This window comes from Prionailurus bengalensis, chromosome F2 (assembly GCF_016509475.1).
Source record: "Prionailurus bengalensis isolate Pbe53 chromosome F2, Fcat_Pben_1.1_paternal_pri, whole genome shotgun sequence".
NCBI lineage: Eukaryota > Metazoa > Chordata > Mammalia > Carnivora > Felidae > Prionailurus > Prionailurus bengalensis.
The window spans coordinates 16864189-16888817 of record NC_057353.1 but is presented as its reverse complement, the minus strand read 5'-3'; the positions used below and the strand labels follow the sequence as shown (position 1 = coordinate 16888817).

At 42.3% G+C, this 24629-nt stretch overlaps 2 protein-coding genes across 3 annotated transcripts in view; both read right to left on the bottom strand.

Annotated features, from left to right (window-relative positions):
- Nucleotides 1–11922, bottom strand: part of ADHFE1 (alcohol dehydrogenase iron containing 1) — a 31680-nt gene extending 19758 nt beyond the window's left edge. Inside the window, exons 1-6 of one of the 2 annotated variants that reach the window (XM_043602208.1) lie at nucleotides 11838–11922; nucleotides 4883–4920; nucleotides 2934–2980; nucleotides 2077–2130; nucleotides 1730–1884; nucleotides 1390–1586 (exon numbers count right to left, since the gene is read on the bottom strand). In XM_043602208.1, coding sequence (XP_043458143.1) covers nucleotides 1390–1586; nucleotides 1730–1884; nucleotides 2077–2130; nucleotides 2934–2980; nucleotides 4883–4920; nucleotides 11838–11896 — 550 coding nt within the window. In that variant the 5' untranslated portion in view covers nucleotides 11897–11922. The remainder of the gene's footprint in view (nucleotides 1–1389; nucleotides 1587–1729; nucleotides 1885–2076; nucleotides 2131–2933; nucleotides 2981–4882; nucleotides 4921–11837) is intronic. The other variant, XM_043602209.1, reaches the window with a different exon arrangement.
- Nucleotides 11923–13487: 1565 nt separating this feature from the next.
- On the bottom strand, nucleotides 13488–15179 carry RRS1 (ribosome biogenesis regulator 1 homolog). The gene has a single exon (XM_043602205.1). It carries the CDS (start codon nucleotides 15061–15063, stop codon nucleotides 13966–13968), a length of 1098 nt encoding a protein of 365 aa, XP_043458140.1. The 5' UTR covers nucleotides 15064–15179; the 3' UTR covers nucleotides 13488–13965.
- Nucleotides 15180–24629: the final 9450 nt, after the last annotated feature.

Sequence of the window (24629 nt, the reverse complement as noted above, 5' to 3'; positions counted from 1 at the left end):
CTGTCAGCATTAACGTGCATGTTTAACATGTGGATGTGATGGCACCATCCGCATTAATACACACACATGTTTAACATGCATCGTGTCCATGTCTGCATAACATGTAGGCATAGCTAACGTGAATTGCCCCTTTTGATGAGTATGTGTGGTACTTGTATCTGTATTAACACACATGTATGAAATCAGTGCCTGTGCTAACATGTACCTACACCTAACGTGTATGTACAGTGTCCATGTCTATATTAACATGTGTGTATATTTAACCTGTATGTGTGATGTCTGTTTCTGTGTAAACAGCTAGGAACTCTGGGAACTCGAGCAACAGAACTTTAGCAGCTGCAGCCGGGTATTCAAACACAAGCTGCTCAGCATCTCTGGTTAGAAAACTCATATTCGCCTTTTCTAAAAGACATCTTTATTCCCTCTTGGCAGCAAGCACAGTAATGCTCTGCCTTTGCTGGGCTCCGTGGTTTTGTAGTTCTGTCAAGTTTCTAAACTTTACTAATCACCCCTCTGTGTGACGCTGACACAGTTTCACTAGAGGGTTCCATTTTGCAGACATCAATTATGTTGCTCCCTGCTGATTGCTCATTCATGTCAAAGCAGTTCATCTGCCTTCAACTTACTCCTATACCATCACAAGGCCCATTCGCAGTAGGGGCAGACAGGAGGGAGAAGAAAAAGGACAAAACTTGAGACAGATATTTTCCAGTTACCAGTTAGTGCATTTTAACTATAAGACTTTACACAGTAATATGCTAACAGCCATAAAATGGGAGGAAAGAAAAGACCAAAAGATCCTAAGGTCTGTGTGGGACAGACAAGCTATTCTGATCTGGATTTGCATGCATGTCTGTCCCCAGGACAGCCACAGAGCAGATGTTGCCCAGAGTGATGCAGCCTTGCTGGCCACATGTCCCAGGGCAGAGACAAAGCCCCAGGTCAGCTGAAGAGCCATTGTGTGGAAGAAAGGGTTGAGTCAACACCAGAAAAATAATAGCGAATGTTCCCCTTAAACTCCACAGTGGCTGGCAAAATGGGACAAAGCAGAGAGGGGTTTAAAAGACAAACCTGCCAATAGAGGGATCTAATAATATAGAAATGATAACCTTCCCCCCTCCTCCATACAGTGACTTCCTAGCATAAATCGGCAAACTTTCCTACACTGACCCAAATTGTCTCTATCTGTACAATAACGAAGATCAGAATTGTAAACATAAATGAACTGATATCTGTTCTGTTCTCCAAACAATGTAGTGCACTGAAATGAAGAAATCAGAAAGCTTTGGAAACATATATCCTAAAATCCCTGGCTTGTATCTTTCCTAAGGCCTTTTGCCAACTGCAAAATAAAACAGCCAAACAGACAAACAAACAAACAATTTTTACCTGCAATCAGAGGCTTAAGAGGCACAGACACAGGCTTTCCCATCCCAATGGGGGCATTGACATAATCTAGGAAATCAGAGTGAGGGCTAGATGCATACAGATTAGCAGCTTTACAGGTGTCCATGGTGGAGCCACCACCGACAGCAACGTAGGCATCAAAAACTCCCTTTTTGGCAAACTCAATAGCTTCCATGAAGCTTGGAGAAGGGAAAATAAAAGCCATTATGTCATATTTTTTCAGAAATAAGTTGCCGTGCCATTAAACAAGACTTGGGGCAAACTTTAAGCAACAGTGGTGTGTTGGCTTCTACATAAAGTAAATAACAACAATAAAATATACCTTCTATCAGTTGGTTCCACTCTCACATTATCATACATCTTAAAATTTATGCCATTCTTCACTAGGGAATCCATAACCATTTGTACAGGAGGGAGCTGGGAGAGGTTCTTGTCTGTCATCAAACAAACATTTTTAGCACCCATATTTTGTAGGTCCTACAATAACAAAAATAATTTACAAGTTAGGTTTGATTGCCCTAGAACTGTAATAGGCTCTCTTTCTCTCTCTGGTAAACTTAACATTGTACATTTTTCAAAACAAAGGACTCAATTGTTGTCAATTTGTACTTGTTTTAAAAGATATATAACATTTATAGTAGAAGACTGTAGGAATTCTTAAATACTTGCCATTCCCACTTCCTTTGTAACTCCTGCTCCATATCTAATATTTGAAACGGCCATCTGAAAAAAAAAGATTCAGGTACAGGCTGTGTTAGAGGATTGGCCATTTCATTTCTAAAAACTATGAATGAAATGAATCGTTCCTTATTGTGTAGAGAATAAAGTGTATGTTCTTAGGGTGGCCTTCATTTTAACTTATGGCTCCTGAACTAGGAGGGGACAGAGATAAAAACAAGTGATTATATAATTGTAGTGTGATAAAAATTCATCAGAATTCATTGCTCCTTTGTTTTTGCTTCAAAAGATTACTTGGTTCTCTTTTGGGATTGTTATAAAACTAAAGAAGATATAACATACAATGTATATAAGCTAGAGAGTTTGTAGAACTGGGAATTTGTCCTATTTTTCTTTTAATTTTTTCACATTTATTTGTTTATTTATTTATTTAGACAGGGCAAGCACGAGCAGGGGAGGGGCAGAGGGAGGAGGTAAAGAATTCCAAACAGGCTCCACAATCAGCACAGAACCCCATATGGAGCTTGATCTCAGGAAGTGAGAAATCATGACCTGAGTCGAAATCAAGAGCTGGATGCTTAACTGACTGAGCCACCCAGGTGCCCTGGGAATTTCTCCTATTTTGATGGCTGAACAAAAGACCGTATTTTAGACATTATTCATGTTATCAGAAGAATTATATTCCATTACCCCAACAAAGTACTTTTCTAAATAAGGTCTGATCAAATAATGAGATTAGGGAACATCAGTTAATAGCAGATTTCAAATGAGACAATAATGCATTAGCAAAATACTGGAGTTTTTTTTCAAGTCATTCCTAAAGGAAAGAATGGACTTATTATATCTACCTCAAAGGCATAATCTGTTGTTTTCCCAGAAGGTGCAAGTCCAAGAGCTAGAAATGTAGAAAACAGCATCAGCGTAAGCCTCAAAAACAAAGCAAAAATATTTTTATTTGATAGTAAATTGGTATTTTGCCAGTGAACATAAGCATCTCCCTTAAAAAGCCTTAACTAAAATATATTTTCAGGTTTCATTGTTTCAGGTTTCATATCAAATTGGAATTAAAACCTGCATTTTAAGAGACTGTAATGCTAACTTGATGCTGATTGTGTGACAATAAAGTTATTAAAAATATTTTCTTCATTGAAGTTAAAATATACTTTTGAAACAAGGTGTAAAAACCCTCTAGAAAAGAAAAACCTTCTAGATGCTAGAGTTGGGTTACTGTTAGAGAACAACTATTAGTAAATTCATTAATTAGAGTCCTGCTTATACTTCTTATAACAGCTGTGATCAGTTGTTTGAATTTAAAGTTTTTCCATGGAAAAAATTATCACAGTAAGATATTTACATTTTTTCAAGTGAACCCATGTGGAAATTTTAGTTTTCTTTGTGAAATTTAATAAAAATTTTTATAAACTGATATTTCTTTGTAAAGTATCAGGTTTTGGTTATGGCAGAAATGATTTCCTGTTGTGTTAGAACAAGAAGGCTCCACTTAATGAGTCTTAGCCTTGTTTTAATCCACTGATTTTTATCACTCTTGGGTAGGCATAAGAGTGAAAAAAAGTCTACACAACAGTTTTTACTGCCTTTTTTTTTTTTTTTTTTTAAGGAAAAGAGACTACACTAGACGACAGTCTACTTTTGGCTTCCCAAGAGCAAGGGTATCCTTAATTAAAATTCAAATTTCTTTTGATCCTCATCAACTTTAAAGAAATAACCTATTACTCTTGCTACTGAAGTTTAGAAAAAGACCTAAATCGAATCTTAGAAAACAGCGAGGTTATCTTTCTTTAAATTATTAATTTTATTCTTCCAAATAGGAAACTACTAATTCTTTGTTGAAATCAACTAATAATTGGAAAAAACCAGCTTGAAGACAAAATTCTGCATATGTCCCTTAGGAGCTAAAAGGCTGGGCAAGCTTTCACCTAGTAGAAGGTCCTTAATGACTGGGAGGTCCCTTGGCTTATTTTATTCTAAATGGTGAACAACACCAGTGGCAGGAAAAAGCCTTCAGTTAGTTACTCTATCTGTTCTATTCCCCAACAGGCTTCTCTGTGGGTTCTGCTTAGTTTCCCGTATGGGCAGGCCCCCTCGTTTCCATTCTTACGGTGCCCTTTAGATTTGACCTTTTCTTCTACGAGGTGAAATCAGTTTTTGTGTCAGTAATTCATGTGACGTTCTGAGGATAACGCTGAAGCTACAATGAGCTTCCTGCTGTTCTGTGGACAATGGTGTTGGTAAGGATTAAGACGTTTGTGGGAACTGAAAACTTAAGTCATTATTTTTAATTATTAAGAAATAGAATGTTAGTTTTAAAAAAATGATAGACACAAGTTTTTTCCTTCTAGGAACTGCTTTGTTCTTTAGCGTCTTTCTTTTTTGAGATAAATTAAAACCTTCCAAAGATTTCATCTTAATTCTGTTTGATTGACTCAGACAGTATTAAAATCTTATCTGTGCTTTTACAAAGCACAAAGCTTATACAAATCTTATTTGTAGCTTTGGCAAAGAATTCTGTTTGAAATAGAAAAACAGCATAAATAGTATTAAATATATACTTAAGCCAAACATATAATCAGTAGCATGCATTCAGCTACCATCATATAATTAGAACTACATATTACCAACTGCAAGTGAAAAGGCAACCATTTCAATTTTCCTCTCATATCCCTTGATTTTCTTGATTTATCCTTTGCCTAAATGTAATATGAGTGTCAAAGGGTGGGGTGGGGGGGGGTGAAATTGGAAATTTTGGCCAGTTTAAAAACACAAAATATATTATTACCTTGGGAGTAAGTATGAGAATGAGTAGGGCACTGGCATCTAGGGAAAAGAAAAAAAAAGTGAAAATAGAAAATCAAGAGAAGAAGCTTTAATGTAACTTCCACTACAGTCTAGTCTTAAGATTCTGTCAAAACAGTAGCTATTGGCAAACATTACATAGGAAAACCCAGAAATCATCATGGACAAAAAAGTTGACTCAGGATTTTCCCGGTGTTGCGGGATCCTTCTTTCAAGAAGTATTCAAGTGGTACTTAATAAATGTCTGCAGGGAGCTGAGATAAGCCCTCTGGAGATACAATTAAGTTTGAGATGGGGTCTCAGTGCTCTGTGAGGTGTCAGCTCTTTTACTAGGTTAGGTGCTTGATCAAATTGACTGCTCAAGTTAGTTGAGTAGGTTAACTACTCACTGTGCCTCCCCTCCCATTCCCCCTACCCCGGGGGAACTCGAACTTGTATTTCCCCATTGTCTTCAAGGTGTTTAATTTTCTTGAAACTGGCTCTGGACCCCGCCCTATGAGAAGCCCTCACTTGCCTGCAGGCCACCAGTAGGTCACCACCTACTGCTTCCATCCTTCCTCCTCCCAGCCCCAGCGACCTGCCAGCCCCTGGGCGCCTCCTGCTGGTCCCCTCTGTGTCACCCCCTCCCCAGCAGCCTGAAGTGTGCTCATGCCCATCACCCTTTCCTCCCTGAATCCCTCACCTTATCTCAGTTCCCAGTCCACTTCTCTACCCTTGGCTCCGTGTCCCTTCCCAATCCTGGTTGCCTCCTATTTCCTGGACAGTCCCCCTTCCTCCTGTTCGCTTATGCATTTGAGTGTCGCGTAAGGTGTTGTTTTTTTTTTTTAATGTTTCTATTTCTTGCCAGAGGATCTTGTCATAGTGGGATCCCAACAGATACGTGAATGTATGCCCCCCCCAACTACCTTGTTCCCCCTTAAAATTTGGAGCAAAAACATCTGAGGGGGAAGATGGGGAAGAAAGGAAAAGTGCTGAGCTCAATAGTGTTCAAGACCTCCGAGACAGACTTAAGTCAAAGCTGACGTGGGAAGTGGTGAGAGCACTACCATGAGTCAAGCCTGCCACCTCCTGGACACGGCTGAAAACGTCCAGTGTAGTGGAGAGTCCTGGGAGCATCCCAGTGGGGTGAGCAATCCTCAGGCTGCTGCAGGGAAATCAAAGTGGGCAAGGCCAACTTTGTTGTCCGTCAAAGGTGGGTTTTACTGTGAACTTTCCCTGCTTTACCCCCTCCAAGGACAAGGAAGCAGAGGCAAAGGGAAGAAAACAGCCAGACTCAAAACTTTCCAATGCCCACTACCATGGGAACACATGCTTCCTTATACCCTTCCCACTTGTTTTTATTTTGTTTTTAAGGTTCTGAGGCTACCTTGATTAATCATTTCTACTTCTTACTTATGGTTTGAATCCCATCCCCTCTTCCCTTCTTGGGACCTCCATTTGTCCAGTATTTTCCTGGTCTTCCTCCTCACTCAATCTTTGTCATCATATTTAAGAGTTTCATGCTTAAAGGTCTCAACCTCTTGTCCCCTCTGGCTTGATCACCCTCTGGGTCTCCCCTTCTGGCATACATCTGTTGGCTCCATTTTCTTGCCTCCCACACATTGCTTGGCCCCCTGAAATCTGGCTGCTGTCTCAACAAGTTCCAGCTTCTGCTGTACCCTCACTTAGACCTCCTCAGCACCTTGCTCTCCTAGCAATGAACACCGTGGACCACATTCTCCTCAGGTGGGCAAAGTGCTCTTCTCGGCTTTCAGGACTCCCTACTCACCTGGGCTTCCATTAATTACTCTTTCTGCAGCTCTTTTTCCACCCTCCCCATTCCTTAAATGTTGGGTTCCATACTGGGCTCACACCTCACCTCTGTGGCAAACCACGCATCAAGGCCTCAAATATTTCTCTACCCAAATCCATCCACTTCTCTTGGGTCCTCTGCCAATCTCTGGTTTCAGTGTCATCTCTCATCTGGATAACTACAGAGTTCCTAGCAGGCTTCTCTTGGCTCCACCTTTGCCACACAGTGGTCAGGGGCTTATTTCCAGTGATGTCACTCCCTTGTTTAAACGTACTTTGATGACCCCCTCCTCATCACTCAGACCCCACTTCCCACCGCCCTGTTTCAGATATGGCCCTCTGGGCATCCTCACTGGTCCAACTAATCTCTCTAGCCTGGCCTCTCATCTTGCTCCATCTCTGGAGCTCCTTGAAAATTTGTTCTTTTCCTTGAATGGGCCACACATTCTCTTTCTTGCCTCCAGAACTGAACTTTGTGCTTGCTATTTCCTCTTCCTGGAACATATCTTCCCCTGTTCTTCTGGGTAATTAGTGTCCTTTCTACTGTCAGTGCACATGTCACTTCCCCTGGGCAGTCTTCCCTAGGGCTGGAGGCCCCAGGTAGGTACTGTCTCTCTGTGGTCTGTACCATGCCTCCCTCCCCAGAAGAACTGTTATCACATGTACTGTTGGCACCATTCTCCTGTTTCCATCTGCCTCTACATTGTAAATTTTGTGGTTGCAAGATAAGATCTCCCTTGATCATGACTTTATTTGCAGTGGCTACCATCGTACCAGGCACAAAGTAATACTGATTGAAGAAATACTGACTGAAGGCCCGAGTAAATGAAGAAATAAATAAGTGTAGACATTTAAAATCCTCTTAGCTTCTTCTCTCTTTTCCTGTGTACCAAGACACAGAACCTGACATGGGGTAAGGAGAATAGAATAAATTGTGGGTTCCCCCACTTTCTTAGGATAGTCTGAAACCACTGGTGGGCTTCTCTCCTCCTCCTGAGAGGCAGAGGAAACCACAGTTAGAGCAAGGCTCTCATCTACCTACCTTTTGGCTCTGGCCTGATTATTCTGGCCTTCCTCCTGGTATCACTGGCCAGGATAAACTAGCCAAGCTTTCAGCAAAGGTCAGTTCCTCTCCTGTGGAATCTCAGCCTCCCTCATTTACTCAAGGATAGCAGTGCATCATCTCTCTCCTGCATCATCAAAATTTCCCTCTCGATAGATCTTATTCACCAGCATAAAATATTATTTTTCCTGTTTTATACTCACAACAACCTTCACTTGTCCCTCTTCCCTCTCCTGATGTCGCCCCCACCTCTCTTCTTGATTTTAGCTGACTATACATGCTCTCTCCAATTTCTCTTCTCCCATTCTCTCTGGGACTTCTTCCAATTGGCCTTTGCTCCATGACTCCACTGTCTAAGCTTACCAGGTCACTAATGCCTTTCACCCCACTAATATATCACTCAGTTCTCATTTCAGTCCTCATCTTACCCAACCTATCAGTGGTATCCTCTGGTCCACTCTCTTCTCCCTGACAATACTTTCTTCCCTTGGCTTCCAGGCTGCTCCTGGCCTAGTTTCTTTTCATGCTATTGACTCTGAATGCTCTTTTCTTCCCACGCTCACTCCCTGAGTGACCTCACCTTGTCTCATGGTCTTGAATGCCTTCCATACTGACGGTTTCCACCTTTGTCTGATTTAGACATGTTGCTTGAACTCCAGATTCAGCTGCCTACTTGACATCTCCACCTGAATGTCTATTAGGCATTTCATATTTACCTGCCTAAGACTCAGCTCCTGGTCTTCCCTTAAAACCTCTTCCCCACCCGAGTTTAATGGTAACTTCATCCTTCCGATTGATCAGGGCAAAAAAACCTTGTACTCCTCCTTGGCTTTCTCTATCTGGCCCCCAACAACTCTGACCTTACCTCCCCCTCACTCCTCTCCAGTCGTCATGTTCTGAAACCATGTCAGGTATTCTCAACCTCCACGTACCTTCCCAGAGAGCCACATGGCTCGCTCCTTCCTTCCACTGATCTTTCCATAACAGTTACCTTCTCAGTGAGTGTGGTTGGCTGAGACCCGGAAGATATTCAGTTCTTAATCCCTGAAACCTGTTAACATTATAAAGCAAAAGGGACCCTACGGATGTGATTATATTAAGGATTTTGAGATGGAAAGATTATCCTGGATTATCTGGGTGGGCCCTAAGTGTAATCAGAAGCATCATCCTAAGAGGGAGGCAGAGGGAGATTTGACATAAAGGCAATGTGACCACTGAAGCAAGTTGTTACATTGCTGGCTGTTAAGATGGAGGAAGGAGCTATAATCTAAGGTTGCAAGAAGTGCATCTCCAGAAGCTGGAAAGAACAAGATAATGGATTCTCCTCTGGAGCAGCTGAAGGGACTGTGGCCCTCTTACACCTTGTTTTGGGCCCAGTAAAACTGAGTTTGGACTTAAGAACTGTAACAGAATAAATGTGTGTTGTTTTAAGCCACCAAGTTCATGGTAATTTGTTATAGCAGCAATAAGAAACTAATACAGTGAGGTCTTCTCTGACCATCTTCTTTAAAATTGCATCCCTTCTTCTAACCCATCCTCCTTTACTTTCTCTTTAAGTAACATGTAATATACTGTAAACTTTACTAGTCTGTTGTTCACTCCACCTGCCCCACCTCTGCACTTAAGCACCAGGGATATTAGGCTGTTTTGTTTCCTGCTGTACCCCAGGGATGAGAACACTGCAAATCAGCAGTGGAGGTACAGTCCTTCTCTCCTGGGCTTTCTCCTATATGTCTGGCTATGTTCCTGTCCTTTAATGCTGGCTCCTTTTCCTTCATTCGAAGTGCAAATCATTTGCAACCCCAAGCGCTAAGGAGGCTGGCAGATAATGTAAATGAGAGGCTGCTGGCTGGCTGTGCAGCTGCTGTGCGAAGTAAGTGGTGGGCTGCATGCCAGGGCCTCTCAGGAAGCTGGAGTGCTTGCCCTGTTCAAAGGAGGTGGCCCCCACTTCACCTCAGCCTTAGCAGACTTTCCCCAGATGAAATGTGGGCCCAAAGATGCCATTCCTAATTTTCTAAAATTTTTATCTGAAATCTCCCACATTTTAAATGCTTACCCTATTAAAAAAAAAAAAAAGCCCCATTTTGCTACTCTGCCTTAACAATGCTGCTCCCTAGGACCTATTCTCAACCCATCTAGGTTTACAGTTTGCCAAGGACTTTGCTTCCACATCCTCTGTACAGTCCTCTATACACATGGGTGAGTTCCTACTCGCTCCTCAGCTCCAGAACTATATAGTCAATTACCTGCTGGAGGTCTTTGTCTGGACTTATGAGGGATGTTCAGTTTGAAATCCCTAAGGGAAGTTATCATTTCCCTCCTAAAGCTAGGCTTCTTCTAGTTCCCATCTTGGTAAATGGCCCTAATGTGTACCTGCACCCCAGCCAGAAACTTCAACTTCTCCTTCCATCTCACTAATCAGATACAAAATCCTGCTGATTTTAACTGACTCCTCAATATTTCTCGTATCTACTCCTTGTACCAACTGCCTCTCTTTGGTACCTGAAGCTATCACTTTTTAGCTGGAGCATTACAACTACTTCTAGTCTTTCCTCTCCACTGTACACTGCCACCAGAAAGCTCGAACGTGATTTTAATCATGCCACACTCCTTTGTCATACAACCATTCCAAAAACATGTTCTACGTGACACTGGTTCCAAAGGATATGAATGGTGTTCCTTGATAGAAAGATTTTTATGATAACACAGATTTAGAACAAAGAGTTTAAATACACTAGTTTAAAGAGTTTAAACTATTTTTTTTATATCCTATAGGACTTCTCAGAGCCTTTCGTGTGCTAATTATCCTGACTCTCCAAAAGCACTATGCAGCAAAGAACAGTTTCCCATTTATTTGGCCATGGAATTTTTCCCCCCATGGGGCATCTCAAAGTATTAGTGGTTCACAATGAGAACTATTGCTTCCATAGCTTTCGGTATCTATAGGACATAATTCAAATTCTTTAGCGTAGGACTAAAAACAAGGACTGTGAAGCTAGAATATCTGGGCTCAAATGATGGCTGTGCCATTTGCTTAGCTGTGTGAAACTGGACAAATTCTTTTTCTTCATGCTTTTATTTTTTTAATATGTAATATGAGGATAATAATACAGTCTGGCATAGGGGTGTTCTAAGGATTACAGTTACTATTAATAGTACATGTAAAGCCTGTAGGGCAGTGCCTGGCACATGGTAAGTGCCTGATAAATGCTATATTCTTATTCAGGGTGGGTCTTCTGCATTCTCATCTCCTTCTATGAAACTAGGTCCAGATTTTAACTACTTTTAGCTCCTGGAACTACATCTCTTGCCAAAGGGGCTGCTCTTTGCAGTTTGTCTGAAATTCCTCTCTAATCCCTCTCCTTTCCCCTTACCTCTACCTATTGGCTCAAAATTTTACATGTTTTTCCCAGGCTGACTTGTGCATTTGCACATTCCACAAGGATTTATCAGGTGGCTACTATACACCTGGAATTTCTGGAGGGGGGAGTCAGACATGTCATAACATTTAATACCTTGACTGCCTGTACATGCCAGGGAGTGAAGCTCCTGGTGATTTAACACAGCCATCTTTCTCTTCTACGTTCTCTGTCCCCTGAGTTCCCCACAGGCCCATTTCACAAACCCTGTTCCTTCATCCAATTACCTGCTAGACTTTAAACTGCTCCAGAATCTTTCACCTTTGTACCCCCAGCACCTGGAATGGTTTTTGGCATGTAACATACACCCAGTACAAATGTGTTGGTTGGACACATGAATGTGTCTTTTGTCCACTGTGTCAAGACCTCCATTGTTTGCCACGACATGGGATCAGGCACTGACCTCTCCGGGCCTTTGTTTCCTTACCGTAGACCTGGCAGGGTACAACCTGCCTCACCGCGCTGTGCATGGCTGCTTGGCACCCTGTGACAATGCTATCCCACCGGGCGCACGGCTCTGACGCGGAGCGGGTGCAGGCAGCAGTATACCCTACCCCAGGTTCTTGTAAGTAACCCGAGGAAGAACACGTGGAGCCCGGGTGGCTCGCCCCCGGCATGGGCACGCAGGCATCCTCTGGCCCCCCGCCTTCCCGCCCCGCACTCACGCTGCTCGCTGCAGTTGCCTCAACAAGTGCGCGACCCGGGCACGAGTGGCTGCAGCCATGGCCGTGGGGTCTCCTCGGTAGCCAGCCCCTCCTCCTACCCCTCCACCCCCTCAACTGGCCAATCCTGGCTGCCGCCTTACTGTTCCCGCCCACTCGGCCGAGCTTGCCTATCCCCTCAGCTAAGTCTCCTGTCACAGCATTAGCCCTTTTCGGATCGGGACCGTTTTCCCACGAGTCAAAATCTCCGCTGCCTTAGCTGCAGTCCCACCATCCACCTCTGAAATTGCGGTAAAGGTAACTTCTCCGTAGGATCTTGGGTACTTCCATAAGTCTCTCTACTTAAAACCCTTTATTTCACATGTTGGGGACGTAGGGTAAGGGAGAGAAACAAGGGCATTCTTTTTCCACTGATTCCTTTAAAATGCTACTGTGCCTTCCTAAAGTGTTTTCCTAATAAATTCTTAAGACAGTGCATTTAAACTGTTTTAATAGTAAATAAGGGCCTTGCAAAAAGCCCACCAAGGGTTATCTCTTACAGGGCCAGTGCTGTGTCTGCTGAATCAAGTCGAAAAACAAAAAACCAGAAAAATCCCCAAACAAAACAGTAACAACAACATACCCTGGACGGTTGAGAACTTAAAAGATGTTAAGTGCTCTATGAAAAGTTTGGCTTTTGGTGAAGTTAATGTACCATTAAATGATTTCATCAGTAGTTGCAAACTTGCCAGGATTTCACTGTACTCTGTGGCTTAGCAGGGCCAAGTGCTTCACGTCCCTGTGGAAGAGTTGATCATTGATGGCAAAGCATCCTAAGATAGTAACAATTGGACATCTGTGTTTTTAGTAACGTATTGTGAAATTTGAAATTTAACATATTATGAATTTTGAAATTTTTGTTACATATTATGAAATTTGGAATATGAAATTTGCTTTTTTTCCATAGCAATTTCTAAAGGTAACTTATAAAAATGAGGCAACACTGGAAAAAAAGGCAGAATGAACTCCCAACTTTAATTTCCTATCAATTGACAGACCAAAAAACAGTAAGAGTGGCTCACAGGGCTGTAACAGCAGCAAAAAGGCCCTCCTGGAATCTAGATCTACTATGAATCCTTTAAAGAAGATACTCATTTTTACAGATAAGTTACTGAGATTAGGGAAAAAGACCCATAATAGCTATCAACATTTGACCTCCTCATCAAACCAGGTCAGTTTGACAAATGAATCACAGATAACAGCGTACCAATTATAGATTTGGTGGGTTTCTTTATCTCTTCTTAAAACAGACCCCACTGAAGTTAAAAGAAAAATTGGGGACATATATGTTGAAGAGGATTTAAGTATTTTCTGGATTAATGAGGATTAGTACTATTATTTAGTGAAGCCCAAATTTATAATTTACAGCAAGCCAATGTTTTCACAGTATAAAAAAGCAATAAAATCTTTTTACAAAGAGGTATCAGTTTTACTACACTTTCAATATTATATCTGATACCAAAAGAAGTATGAGTTTTCCTAATAAGCCTCACTGAAATCATCATAAATTAACTGCTTTATGTTTTTTAGAAAGTAAATGAAAATAATCTGAACCAGGTATCCCCTTGGTTTTACTTAGGATTTCTACCAACACTCAAAAAGTCAAAAGCAACATTAGACACAGACACTTTTGTTAAATAACCTTGGTTAACAGTTACTTGTAAGTCCAGTTTTGAAAATGTAATCTTTCTGTTCCCCCCTCTGCTTTGATACACTTGTCATAAAAATAATGCAGAAATCAATTACAAGTCTGAAATATGACCAACTCTCCTCTCCCTCTCACCATATTCAAAGTTAAAAAGAAAAAAGATGTGTTTTAAAAAATAGAACTCGTTCCCAGTTTCCACCAAATTCTTTCCCTTATTCTTATGTCCTTTAATCTCCAGCCAAATTCTTGGTTGTGGGAAAAACATTCATTTGCAAAGTCCAACATTTACATCTCTCTTGGGGGGAGGTCAGCCTATCCCTTCAACCTCAAGTTCAACGAAGGCAGCAGAAGCCGCTTTCTTTGATTCCCCCCCCCCCCCCCCGCCCGCCCCGAACTTAACATTTAGTATAGTTCTTTGTTTACAGGCGGGTCCGAGGATGAAAATTACTTCCTTCTCTTTCCTCCTTGGTGTTGTCCTCCTTTCCTCTTGCCACCCAAGCGAGGCGGCCCGGAATTCACCTTGCCTCCCAAGCCCCCTTTCCTCTTCCCTCCCTGGCTGGGCGGGCCACCTTTCCTCTGGCCGCCAGCACCTTGCCGGCCCCCCTTTCTCTTGCCCTTCTGGCTCATTTTCCTCCTCTTGGCCGCCTCCTCCTGGTCCTCCTCCCTCATCTGTTTATTGGTGGCCCTCGTCACGTCCAGCTGAGGCTTTTTGCTATTCATCACACGCAGCAGCTCCAACTGGCTCTTTTTCTCGGCTGCAAAATCCCCGAAAAGGGGCTGAAACTTCCTCTTTTTGCCAGAGCCCCGGGGCGCCTTCTCCTTAGGTAAGCGCTCTTGGAAGCGCCCCACAGAGGCAGTGGAAACCTTGGCCACCTGCATGGCGCGGCCCAGTTCCTCCTTACTCTGGTGTCCCGTAGGGTGCATGCCCGCCGTGCTGGGCAGCTGCATCTTGTGCGCGCGGGCCAGGTTACGCAGCCGGTTCAGCTCATTTTTGGCCACCCGTTCCTTCTTAGCCTGGATCCGCTTGGCGAACTGGTCCTCCAAGGGGTCGGCACCGCCGGGCACCTCGATCAACCACTCCTTGGTGTCGTCGCGAGCGCGCTGGTAGCCCCAGCGGCGTCGCCACTGGCCACTCACCTCGTCCCACACCAGATTGGTCTTCTTCTTGGGACGGATGCCCTTCAGGCGCGCGAACTGCTGCCAGCGTGTAAGCGGCCGTGGCCGGGGCACCGGCTTCTCGCGCGGCAGGCGAGTGGTGGGCTCCGGCAGCCGCGCAACCAGCGCTTCCTCTACGCGCTCCGTGGGCAGCTGCCACAGCTGGTTGATGAGCAGTTGCGTGTTGTCCCGCGCCAGGGCCTGCAGCTCGGCCTCCGGCGAGGGTCCCGCGCGCCGCAGCCCCGTTGGGGGGTTCCGGTCCGAGGCCAGCAGGTTACCCAGGTCGAACTCCAGCTCCAGCTCCTTGTGCACTGTGATGCGCTGCAGCTTCTCTGCCTCGTCCCGCTCAGCCTTTGCCAGCAGCTCCTCCACGTTCTGGCCCTCCATGGCTCCGCCTGGGCTCACTCGTTTCGGGGAGACAGTCCAAATACTTCTCTGCAAACGCCGGCAGAAGCCAGGGCACCGCAACCACGTGCGGTCGCCCAGACGCTTGTTCCGGAAGAGAAAGCTTCGCTTCCGGAGCACCCGGAACGGGCTTACAGTCCTGGCAACCTGAGAAAAGGCCGGCAGAGAGCAGCATTGGAGAGCAGATGGGATTATCGGAGGCCCTTCACCAGCGGCCCGGAGGTAGGCGGTGCTGGCTCGACGAGTCCAAACTACAAATTCCAGGCCTAATTGGGACTGTGGCTCCCAGGATGCAGCGGCGTTAAGGGGGCGGTGCAAATTTGGGGGGTCGCGGTTTGAGGGGGTCCCGCTGCGACTGTTAACAATTTCAGTGTAAATCAGTTCTCAGGATGTTTAGCTTCTCGGTTTTTTCTGGGATTAGACAAATTATATTTTGCCAGAGCCCTGACGTGTTCATGGGGGTCCTGGGTGTGAGCCGAGAAAGACACTTCCCACAGGTACACATAAAGCTAATTGTGGAAGATTTGATTTGCTTTGCAAGCGAGCAGGGGCTGGCAATTAGACCTCCCTAAGTGGACGCGAGGGTGCGCCCACGTCGGCGAGCTGGTGTCTGGTAGCCCAGAGCCCTGGAATCGCATCCTCTCCAGGCTTGTGGTAGAAGAGCACTGAGCTCTGCCGTGAGACTGCCTGAGTTCCAGTCTCTAGTCGTGAGACTGCCTGAGTTCCAGTCCTGGCTGTGCTGTGGGATCTTTGGGTCTTTGGGCCTATTTAAAAACCTGTAAGGGGCGCCTGAGTGGCTCAGTCGGTTGAGCGTCCGACTTCGGCTCAGGTCATGATCTCACGGTTTGTGAGTTCGAGCCCCGGGTCGGGCTGTAGGCTGACAAGCTCAGAGCCTGGAGCCCACCTCAGATTCTGTGTCTCCCCTCTGTCTGTTCCTCCGCTGCTTGCACTCTGGCTCTCACATTGTCTCAAAAATAAATAAACATTAAAACACACACACACACACACACACACACCTGTAAGATGGGGTGCTAACAGTACCTACCTCTTAGGGCTTTTATACGGTTAAATGAGTTAATATGCTTCCAAGGGAGCTTGGTCTGGAACATATGAGCGCTCAATAAATGTTAGGTGAATACCAATTATCATTTATTAAAAAATTTTTAAAAAATTTTTAAAAAATGTTTATTTATTATTGAGAGAGAGAGAGACAGAGCATGAGCAGGGGAGGGGCAGAGAGAGAGGGAGACACAGAATCCGAAGCAGGCTCCATGCTCTGAGCTGTCAGCACAGAGCCCGACGCGGGGCTCCAACTCACGAATAGTGAGATACTGACCTGAGCGGAAGTCGGACACTCAACCGACTGAGCCACCAGGTGCCCCTGAATACCAATTATTTATCTGTGTAATGGCTCTAGGAGCTAAAAAGTCTTACACAGAGATTATACACTAGGTTCTTGACTCAAACTACCTAGAATCAGATCTAGCTTTACAGTACCTGCTTTGAACAGGTTGTTTAACCTAAGTCCAATTCAATTTATAAATTGATAAATATGGAACATTAATTCTTGGTACGTAGTAAGCACTCCGTAAATGTTAGCAGTAGTTAATCACCATATTCCACCGATGGCAAAAGAAGGCTCAGAGCTGTAAGATGAGTCTGTGGTTATACAACAGGAAATGTGGGAGCAAGAGGGATCTTAACTCCAGCTTTAAGATTGTATACATACTCTCTGCAATGTCTTTCAGGCTCTTGATACATAAAAAGTGTGGTCTGTTGACCAGCAGCATAGCATCACCAGGAAGTTGTTAGAATTGGTTTCTGGCTTTAACTGAGATGTAATGATTCAGAACCTTTTTTTTTTTTTTTTTTTGAGAAAAACAAAGTAGCTCCAAGCTTTAATTGAGGCAAATCTTGGAAAAAAAAAAATGAACTGACAATATTACATGTAGGATAATCTTAACCAATAATTTGGATGTGGTTTTTTGCTCCAAAAAATTTATGTTCCTTGTCATTGAGATCAGGAAATTCTGAGTTCAGAATGCCTAAAGAGGACAGACAGTAAAAGTTTTGAGCACCCTATATTTTTGAGATGTCAGTTCTTCTTTTGAGATAAGGCCCCCATTATGCAGCGTTTACCTTGGAATGCACTAAGTTTTATGTATCTTAGATTTCTACAATGGATAGTGTAAGTCTCTTTTATGAGAGGTTTCACCAGAGGGAGATAATCAAGTGATTATATCTGATGGCTTCTTCTAGGTTTTAAACCTTTAGCAGGGATCAGATATGGGGATGGAAAAACATCCCTTGCTTTCAGAACCTTCTTTTATGAATTTATTTTTTTTTTAATTTTTTAACATTTACTTACTATTGAGAGACAGAGAGACAGAGCATGAGCATGGGAGGGACAGAGAGAGGGGGAGACACAGAATCTGAAGCAGGCTCCAGGCTCCGAGCTGTCAGCACAGAGCCCGATGTGGGGCTGGAACTCACAAACCATGAGATCATGACCTGAGCCGAAGTCAGACGCTTAACCGACTGTGCCACCCAGGAGCCCCTCAGAACCTTCTTTTTAAGGAGATCTCTGGGTTATGAGTATGTACATCAAGTTTGGGAGGCATACTGCTGATTTTTCAGTTTATTGGCTTGGTTTTTTGTTGTTTTTTTTTTAAATTTTAATGTTTATTTTTGAGAGAGAGACAGACAGAATATGAGCAGGAGAGTGGCAGAGAGAGAGGGAGACACAGAATCCGAAGCAGGCTCCAGGCTCTGAACTGTCAACACAGAGCTTGACACAGGGCTTGAACCCACGAATCGCAAGATCATAACTTGAGCCGAAGTTGGACACTTAACCAATTGAGCCACCCAGGTGCCCCCTTTATTTATTTTTTTAAAAAGTAATCTCTATCCCCTACGTGGAGCTCGAATTTACAACCTTGAGATTAAGAGTCATATGCACTACCAAGTGAGCCAACCAGGTGCCTGTTTTTTTTTTTTTTTTAAGTTAGGAGTAGTGTAGAGGGGGGTTATGCTGGAAAATTAACCCATAGATATCATAGCCCTTAGGAAACAGAGTCGGTTGAGTCTCAGCTAGAGAGGACATTAGACACAGCCCTATCTATTGTACCTGCCCCCTGAGTTTGGTTTCTGGAGCTCATTGTCTTTCCTCAGCTCTCCTTTGTTCATTCACTCATCAAACATTTAGTGAGCACATTTCATGCATCAGACAATGTGATACAATCTTCTTTCTTCTTCTTCTTCTTCTTCTTCTTCTTCTTCTTCTTCTTCTTCTTCTTCTTCTCTTCCTCCTCCTCCTCTTCCTCCTCCTCCTCCTTCTCCTTCTCCTTCTTCTTCTTCTTCAAGTAGGCTTCATGCCCAATGTGTAGCCCAGTGTGGGGCTTGAACTCACGACCCTGAGATCAAGACCTAGTTGAGATCAAGAGTCAGATGCTTAACTGACTGAGCCATTCAGGCACCCCTCTTCTTTTCTAAAAGCATTTTAGGATTTTCAGGAGTTTTTCTGCCTTTGTCTTAACACTCACCACCAAGTTTTTAATAGCACTCATATTGTGGGGTTAAGGCTAGGTCGAAGGCTGTAGTAGGTAACTGCCTTGACCCTTAAAAGGTTTTGTGATTTGCCATAGGAGAATGTTACGAACAGTGGTAAAGCTCTTCTGGGCTTGGCTTAGCTTCTGATTCATTCATTCATTCAACAAACATTTGAATGATTGCCGTATACCAGACACTAGATACAAAGATTACTGAAACCATATGGAACAGTGGAGAAGAAAAAAGGTTAAGAGAAATTTACAGTGTGGTATGATTGAGCTTTTAATAGGAAGTACATGTTTGTAGGTTTTAGCTCTTCTGTCAATCTTCTGAGTTAGGGAAAAAAAAAAGCAGATGTCAACAGGTGTTAAATGGTATGAATTCTCACTGTATGAAATGCTATTTGGTTTGAATCATATGTGTCAGCTCTTAATTGAACTCTAATTGTTTTATTTTTTATTTATTAAAAAAATTTTTTTAACGTTTATTTATTTTTGAGACAGAGAGAGACAGAGCATGAACGGGGGAGGGTTAGAGAGAGAGGGAGACACAGAATCTGAAACAGGCTCCAGGCTCTGAGCTGTCACCACAGAGCCTGATGCGGGGCTTGAACTCACGGACCGCGAGATCATGACCTGAGCCGAAATCGGCCGCTTAACCGACTGAGCCACCCAGGCGCCCCTCTAATTGTTTTATGATGAATGTTTTTTATTCTAATTTTTTAAAAATTTAAATAGAAGTTAGTTGACATATAGTGTAATAATGACTTGAGTCTCCCATCATTTACTTTGCCAATGATAACTCTGGATACATAACAGATGTTTGATACATGATTGCTTAAATGAATAAACCTATTAAATAGACTTTTTTGAATTAAAAAAAGGATTAATGTTGGCTGTTAGATTCAAGATGAGCAAAATTAGTAAAATGGCTTAAAAATTTCTTAGTGAGGCAAGTAGGTAAGTGCTGGTCTCCATTCGTATCATTTTTATGTTAGGTGAGACTTGGTAGTGTCAGGAAAAAGGAAGCCTACCAAGGATGTGTAAATATATGGGAATATATTTTAGCAGTACAGCCAATGGCTGTACATCGTTTGTTGTTTTTTCCCCTTTGCCTTTTCTCTTTGTTTCCCTTCTTTTGTCCCATAATACAGACAGATCCCAAGTTTGGTCATCAGACTCTGCTTTTCTCTTTATACCTGCTCTCTATGCCATTTCATCCACTTTCATTGTGTCAGCTGCCACTTTTGTGCAGCTGGTTCTTAGAGGTACATCTTTATTCCTTTCCTTTTCAGAGTTCCAGAATCAAGTCTCAAACCACTTGGTGGGCTCTTTCACAATACTCTAAACTCAATACATCTAAGACTAAATTACACATCATCTTCCTGAAAATTTGTTTCTTCCATCATCCATCCATCCACATTTTTTCTCCCAATAAAAGTTTATGGAAGTCCTTTCATGGCCAAGGTACTATGTTGGATATTGGGAATACAATGGTTAGTAAAAGCACCTCAGTTGAAGTTATCATCATTCTAGGCTAGTTACTCAAGCTTGAAACTATGATGTTATCCTTGACTTTTCTTTTCCCAGCTCCAAATCCAATCAGTCTAAAAGTTCTGTTAACTTTGACTCTGTACTGTATCCTTCTCATTCTCACTACTGCAACCTTGCCCTTAGACTGGGTCTCTTGCATCTGCTTCTCCAGATCCTCTCTCCACTCTGCTCTCTGTCCCTGGCTTCCAGTGAGATGTGGCCAGCAGGAGGCAATGATCCAAGATCACAGGGTATAAGAGGTTAAGGTGAGGGCATCTATGCCTCTAGCTCTCTGCAGATTGCTGTGGTTGGTTGGTTCCTTCTGAAAGGCCATAGCTCCAATCAGGCAGCGCTCTCCATTTAGCTATCCTCTCTTAGATCCTCTAGTTGCTACCCTGGTTGCTGGAGGCCTAGAGGTTGGTATGGCTCTTGCTGTTGTAGCACTACTCTTTGTGATTTTCCTTAAACCATGCCCACATCTTTGTAATATTCCCTTTGTTGATCTTTGTTAAATTACCTGGCTTGACTGCTACCTGTTTCCTGCCAGGACTCTGACCGATACCCAGGGAGCTATTCTAGGAGCATCCTTCCAGTTCCTTGCTTTCATTCTTCAGGTCAGTCCAGAAGATTTATCTTCCACCCATCTGGCAAAATCACGCTTCTCATAAACTCCCTTTTCTACCTATCAAAATAATGATTATTCTTGGTCTTGGATGGTCATGATCTGGCCCCGAATAGCTCTTTACTCTATGGCGTCATAGTGCTCCTTAGGCTTGTTTTCTAAATATTTATTCCTCACTCTTATTTTTCTATCTTAGCTACCTTTCTAGAGCCTTAAGAACATTTCTCAAGAATGGCAAAAATGAGGCACAGGACAGAAAAATCAATTTTCGTAGCAACTACTGAGAAATATTTCAATAATAAAAGTGAATCTAGAAGGAGATTTTTTTCTCCCCAGTCAAGGGCAAGAAGGCACGAAAGTAATACCTTTATGTTTCCTCAAAACATAACTTTGTTTAGTAAAACGTTTTTGTAAGCGTTTTTTTTCCATTTTTTGGATGGTGCGTTAACTTAGATTTACTTTCTAAATGTTTCTCAGTTGCCCCTTTTTGGTAGCGGAAATTGCTAGGGATGATTCAATCTTTAATCCTGCTGTGAACATAGTTATTTTGATTGTTTTTGTCTAGGAAGTTCAATGTGCCAGTAATTTGATAAAACAGCAGAAAAGGGCCCTTGAAATGCTTATGTTATTTCCACATGGTTCATTTTTACTGATTTATAATTTTAATTTGGAAGTACTTGAAGGCAAAAATTAATTTTGAAAATTTCTTCATTATAGACAAAATCTGCGTATTCATGTGCAGTTTTAGTCAGAAACCTATATAAAAACCCATTGTTTTGTTTTACAAATGAACATAGAAGACATAGCATTCAGATTTTGTGTAGTTAGTACTGAAGCAGATAGAATAATTACCAAACATTGTACATTTGCCTAGAAAGAACTTTGGATTTTAGGATAGAAAAATGATGGTAGCATTTTAGAATTGACTTAAGTTGATTGCTGTCTGTAAAATACACAATGGTTTCTGTTTTTCGAAAATTGGCAAATGCAGTTTTCCGAGAAAACTGCATTTCCCAAAATCTTATCACCACCTGTAAGATATGTAAGCATCACTGGCTGATGGTTTTCATTCATAAGACTTCTTCACTAAATCACAAGGGATTGAGATTGGTGTTAGGCTTTATATTTTGTCTCCGTAAGAAGTTCAATATAAGAATAAAAGATTGATATAAAAAGAAAACTAAAGTTCCAGAACTTTAGGATCTTTGCACTCAAAGAATCCAGTAACAGAAAATTTAGATCCATTTATTTAAAAAATCATTTTCTATTATATTTTAACTTATGAAAGTAAAATTGCAAAGAACAAAGAATCTCTTTGTGTTTTTCTTTTCTTTTTTTTCTTTTGAAGTTTGTTTTGAGAGAGAGAGCACAAGCAGGGGAGGAACAGAGAGAGAAGGAGAGAGAGAGAATCCCAAGCAGGCTCCGCACTGTCATTGCAGAAACCAATGTGGAGCTTGAACTCATGAACTGTGAGATCATGACCTGAGCTGTTAAGAGTCGGACGCTTAACTGAGTGAACCACCCAGGCGTCCCTGTTTTCCTTAATAGAGTCTGAATGATTTTTGTAAAAGTTTAGAGTAGATTTACTCTAGGCATCTGAGTTCTGAATTTCTTTCTCCTAAGGAAAGCAACTTCATTGCCATGCAGATTTCAATTTGTCCTTGTAATCATCGGCCGTGTGTAAACATGTATTAATCTGCCAATAAAATTTTTCTGCTAAATTTCCCACATAAGCAATATAAAGAATACATAGTGAAGCTATTGTTATGCCAAATAAACAGTAATTCTTGGTTCCTCTTAACCTAGAATTGTTTCTAATCTTTGTTAACTCCATTATTTTTAGAATACATTTATGAAAAATAAAAACAATGGATAGAAACACTAAAAGTATGACCACATATAGGGTAAATTCTGTAGCCTACAGTTTTTCTAGGTGTTTTTACTTGCTAAAGAAAGCAAACGAAAAAAGCCTTAAGGACAATTAGGTGTGACACTGTATCCTTGTCAGCATCCGGAAGTGCACTGCAGTCTAATCTAGGTCCCTGAGCCACTTGTAATGCAGACGATCCTGTTGCTTGTGGTGTGTGTACTTTCCTCCAAGGCTTAAGAAGGACTTATTATTTAGAATGTATAAATAATGTTCCCGGAATTTTCCAGTATTTATTATACTTGCCTCATTATCCAAGACAGCATGACTTTTCAGCTGGGCAAGCTGACTTCTTTAAAAAATTTTTCTTTTTAATATTTATTTTTGAGAGAGAGAGAGAGAGAGAGAGAGAGAGAGAGCGCGAGCATGAGTGGGGAAGGGGCAGAGAGAGAGAGTGAGAGAGAGAGGAAGAAGGAAGACACGGAATCTGAAGCAGGCTCCAGGCTCTGAGTTGTCAGCACAAAGCCTGACACGGGGCTCAAACCCATGAACCTCAGATCATGACCTGAGCTGAAGTTGGACACTTAACCGACTGAGCCACCCAGTAGCCTCTGGGCAAGCTGACTTCTTATGCTGGGTTCTCAGATTCCCTTCTCTGGAAAGTGTATGAATTTTAGAGGTGATACAGTTTAGGTTTCAGGCTTCAGTTTATTCATCTGGAAAATGAAAGGTTTTGGCTAGGTGGGCTTCACCATTCATCTCTAAGATATTTTTCTTTTGTTAAAAACTTGTGCTCTTTAGGCACTCCACTATTATTTTTCTATAAAGTACTTTTTTTTTTTTTAATTTTTTTTTTCAACATTTATTTATTTTTGGGACAGAGAGAGACAGAGCATGAACGGGGGAGGGGCAGAGAGAGAGGGAGACACAGAATCGGAAACAGGCTCCAGGCTCCGAGCCATCAGCCCAGAGCCTGACGCGGGGCTCGAACTCACGGACCGCGAGATTGTGACCTGGCTGAAGTCGGACGCTTAACCGACTGCGCCACCCAGGCGCCCCAAAGTACTTTCTTTTCTGGTTGCTAATTAAAGTTTTTGACCAATATTCCTCATTTTACAAACCTCCTCCTCTTCCTGAGTCATTGATCTCATTTCCTAGGCTGGTTGTATGACTCCACATAGTGAAACAACTCCTTGAATGCACAAGAAGACTGACTACATGAGTACTAATCAATTTTTAAAAATGTAGAGGTTGATTACTGTGTTCTGTAGGTTATTTATGACATTTTTCTTTCTTTTTTTTTTTTCCTTACTATTAAACTTCTTTGAGACTTGGAACATAGGGTAGAGAGTGAGCAGGGTATAATCCATTTTACTATTTGTTAGTTGCTCTGGAAAAATGTCTCAGAGGGAAGAAGATAGACGATATATTTATAAAATGTTTGTATTTATAAAGTCAGGTCTGAGAATGAAAGATTGTGAATTGACTTTATTTGTGTCTGTCTGCGTCCAAGATCTAGACCGTATCTAGATCTTTGAATGTTGCAGTTGTAGAAAAGTTTTTTAAAAAGCTTCGAAGTTAATGCCCTCACATAATAAAATTGGGGCAGTTTTGTGTTTCCTGGTTTGGTGTTGCTTCAGATAAAGCTAATGAGAGAATTTCAATATCAGGAAGGGAAAGTAGAATAAAATACAATAATATTGCTGGTATGTTTAGTAACTATCATTCTGAGAATAAATCTTGCTAATTTCTGGCCTGATTACCTGGGGACAAATTATCTAAGGGGTCATTACCCACCTGAAAAATGGGCTAACATTATATCTCAATTTTAGAGTTCTGTGAGTTGGGTATAAATTATTCAAGCCACTTTTGCAAAGAAACCTAGAGGGATAATCAGGAGACAGATTCTGGCTCCATCTCTGCTACTCTATACGTTTGTGTAGTTTTGTAAGTCACTTCACTTCTTTGTCAGTTTCCT

Bases quoted from the DNA above. Each gene is read 5' to 3' on its own strand.
- RRS1 (XM_043602205.1), bottom strand. From the start codon at position 15,063: ATGGAGGGCCAGAACGTGGAGGAGCTGCTGGCAAAGGCTGAGCGGGAC.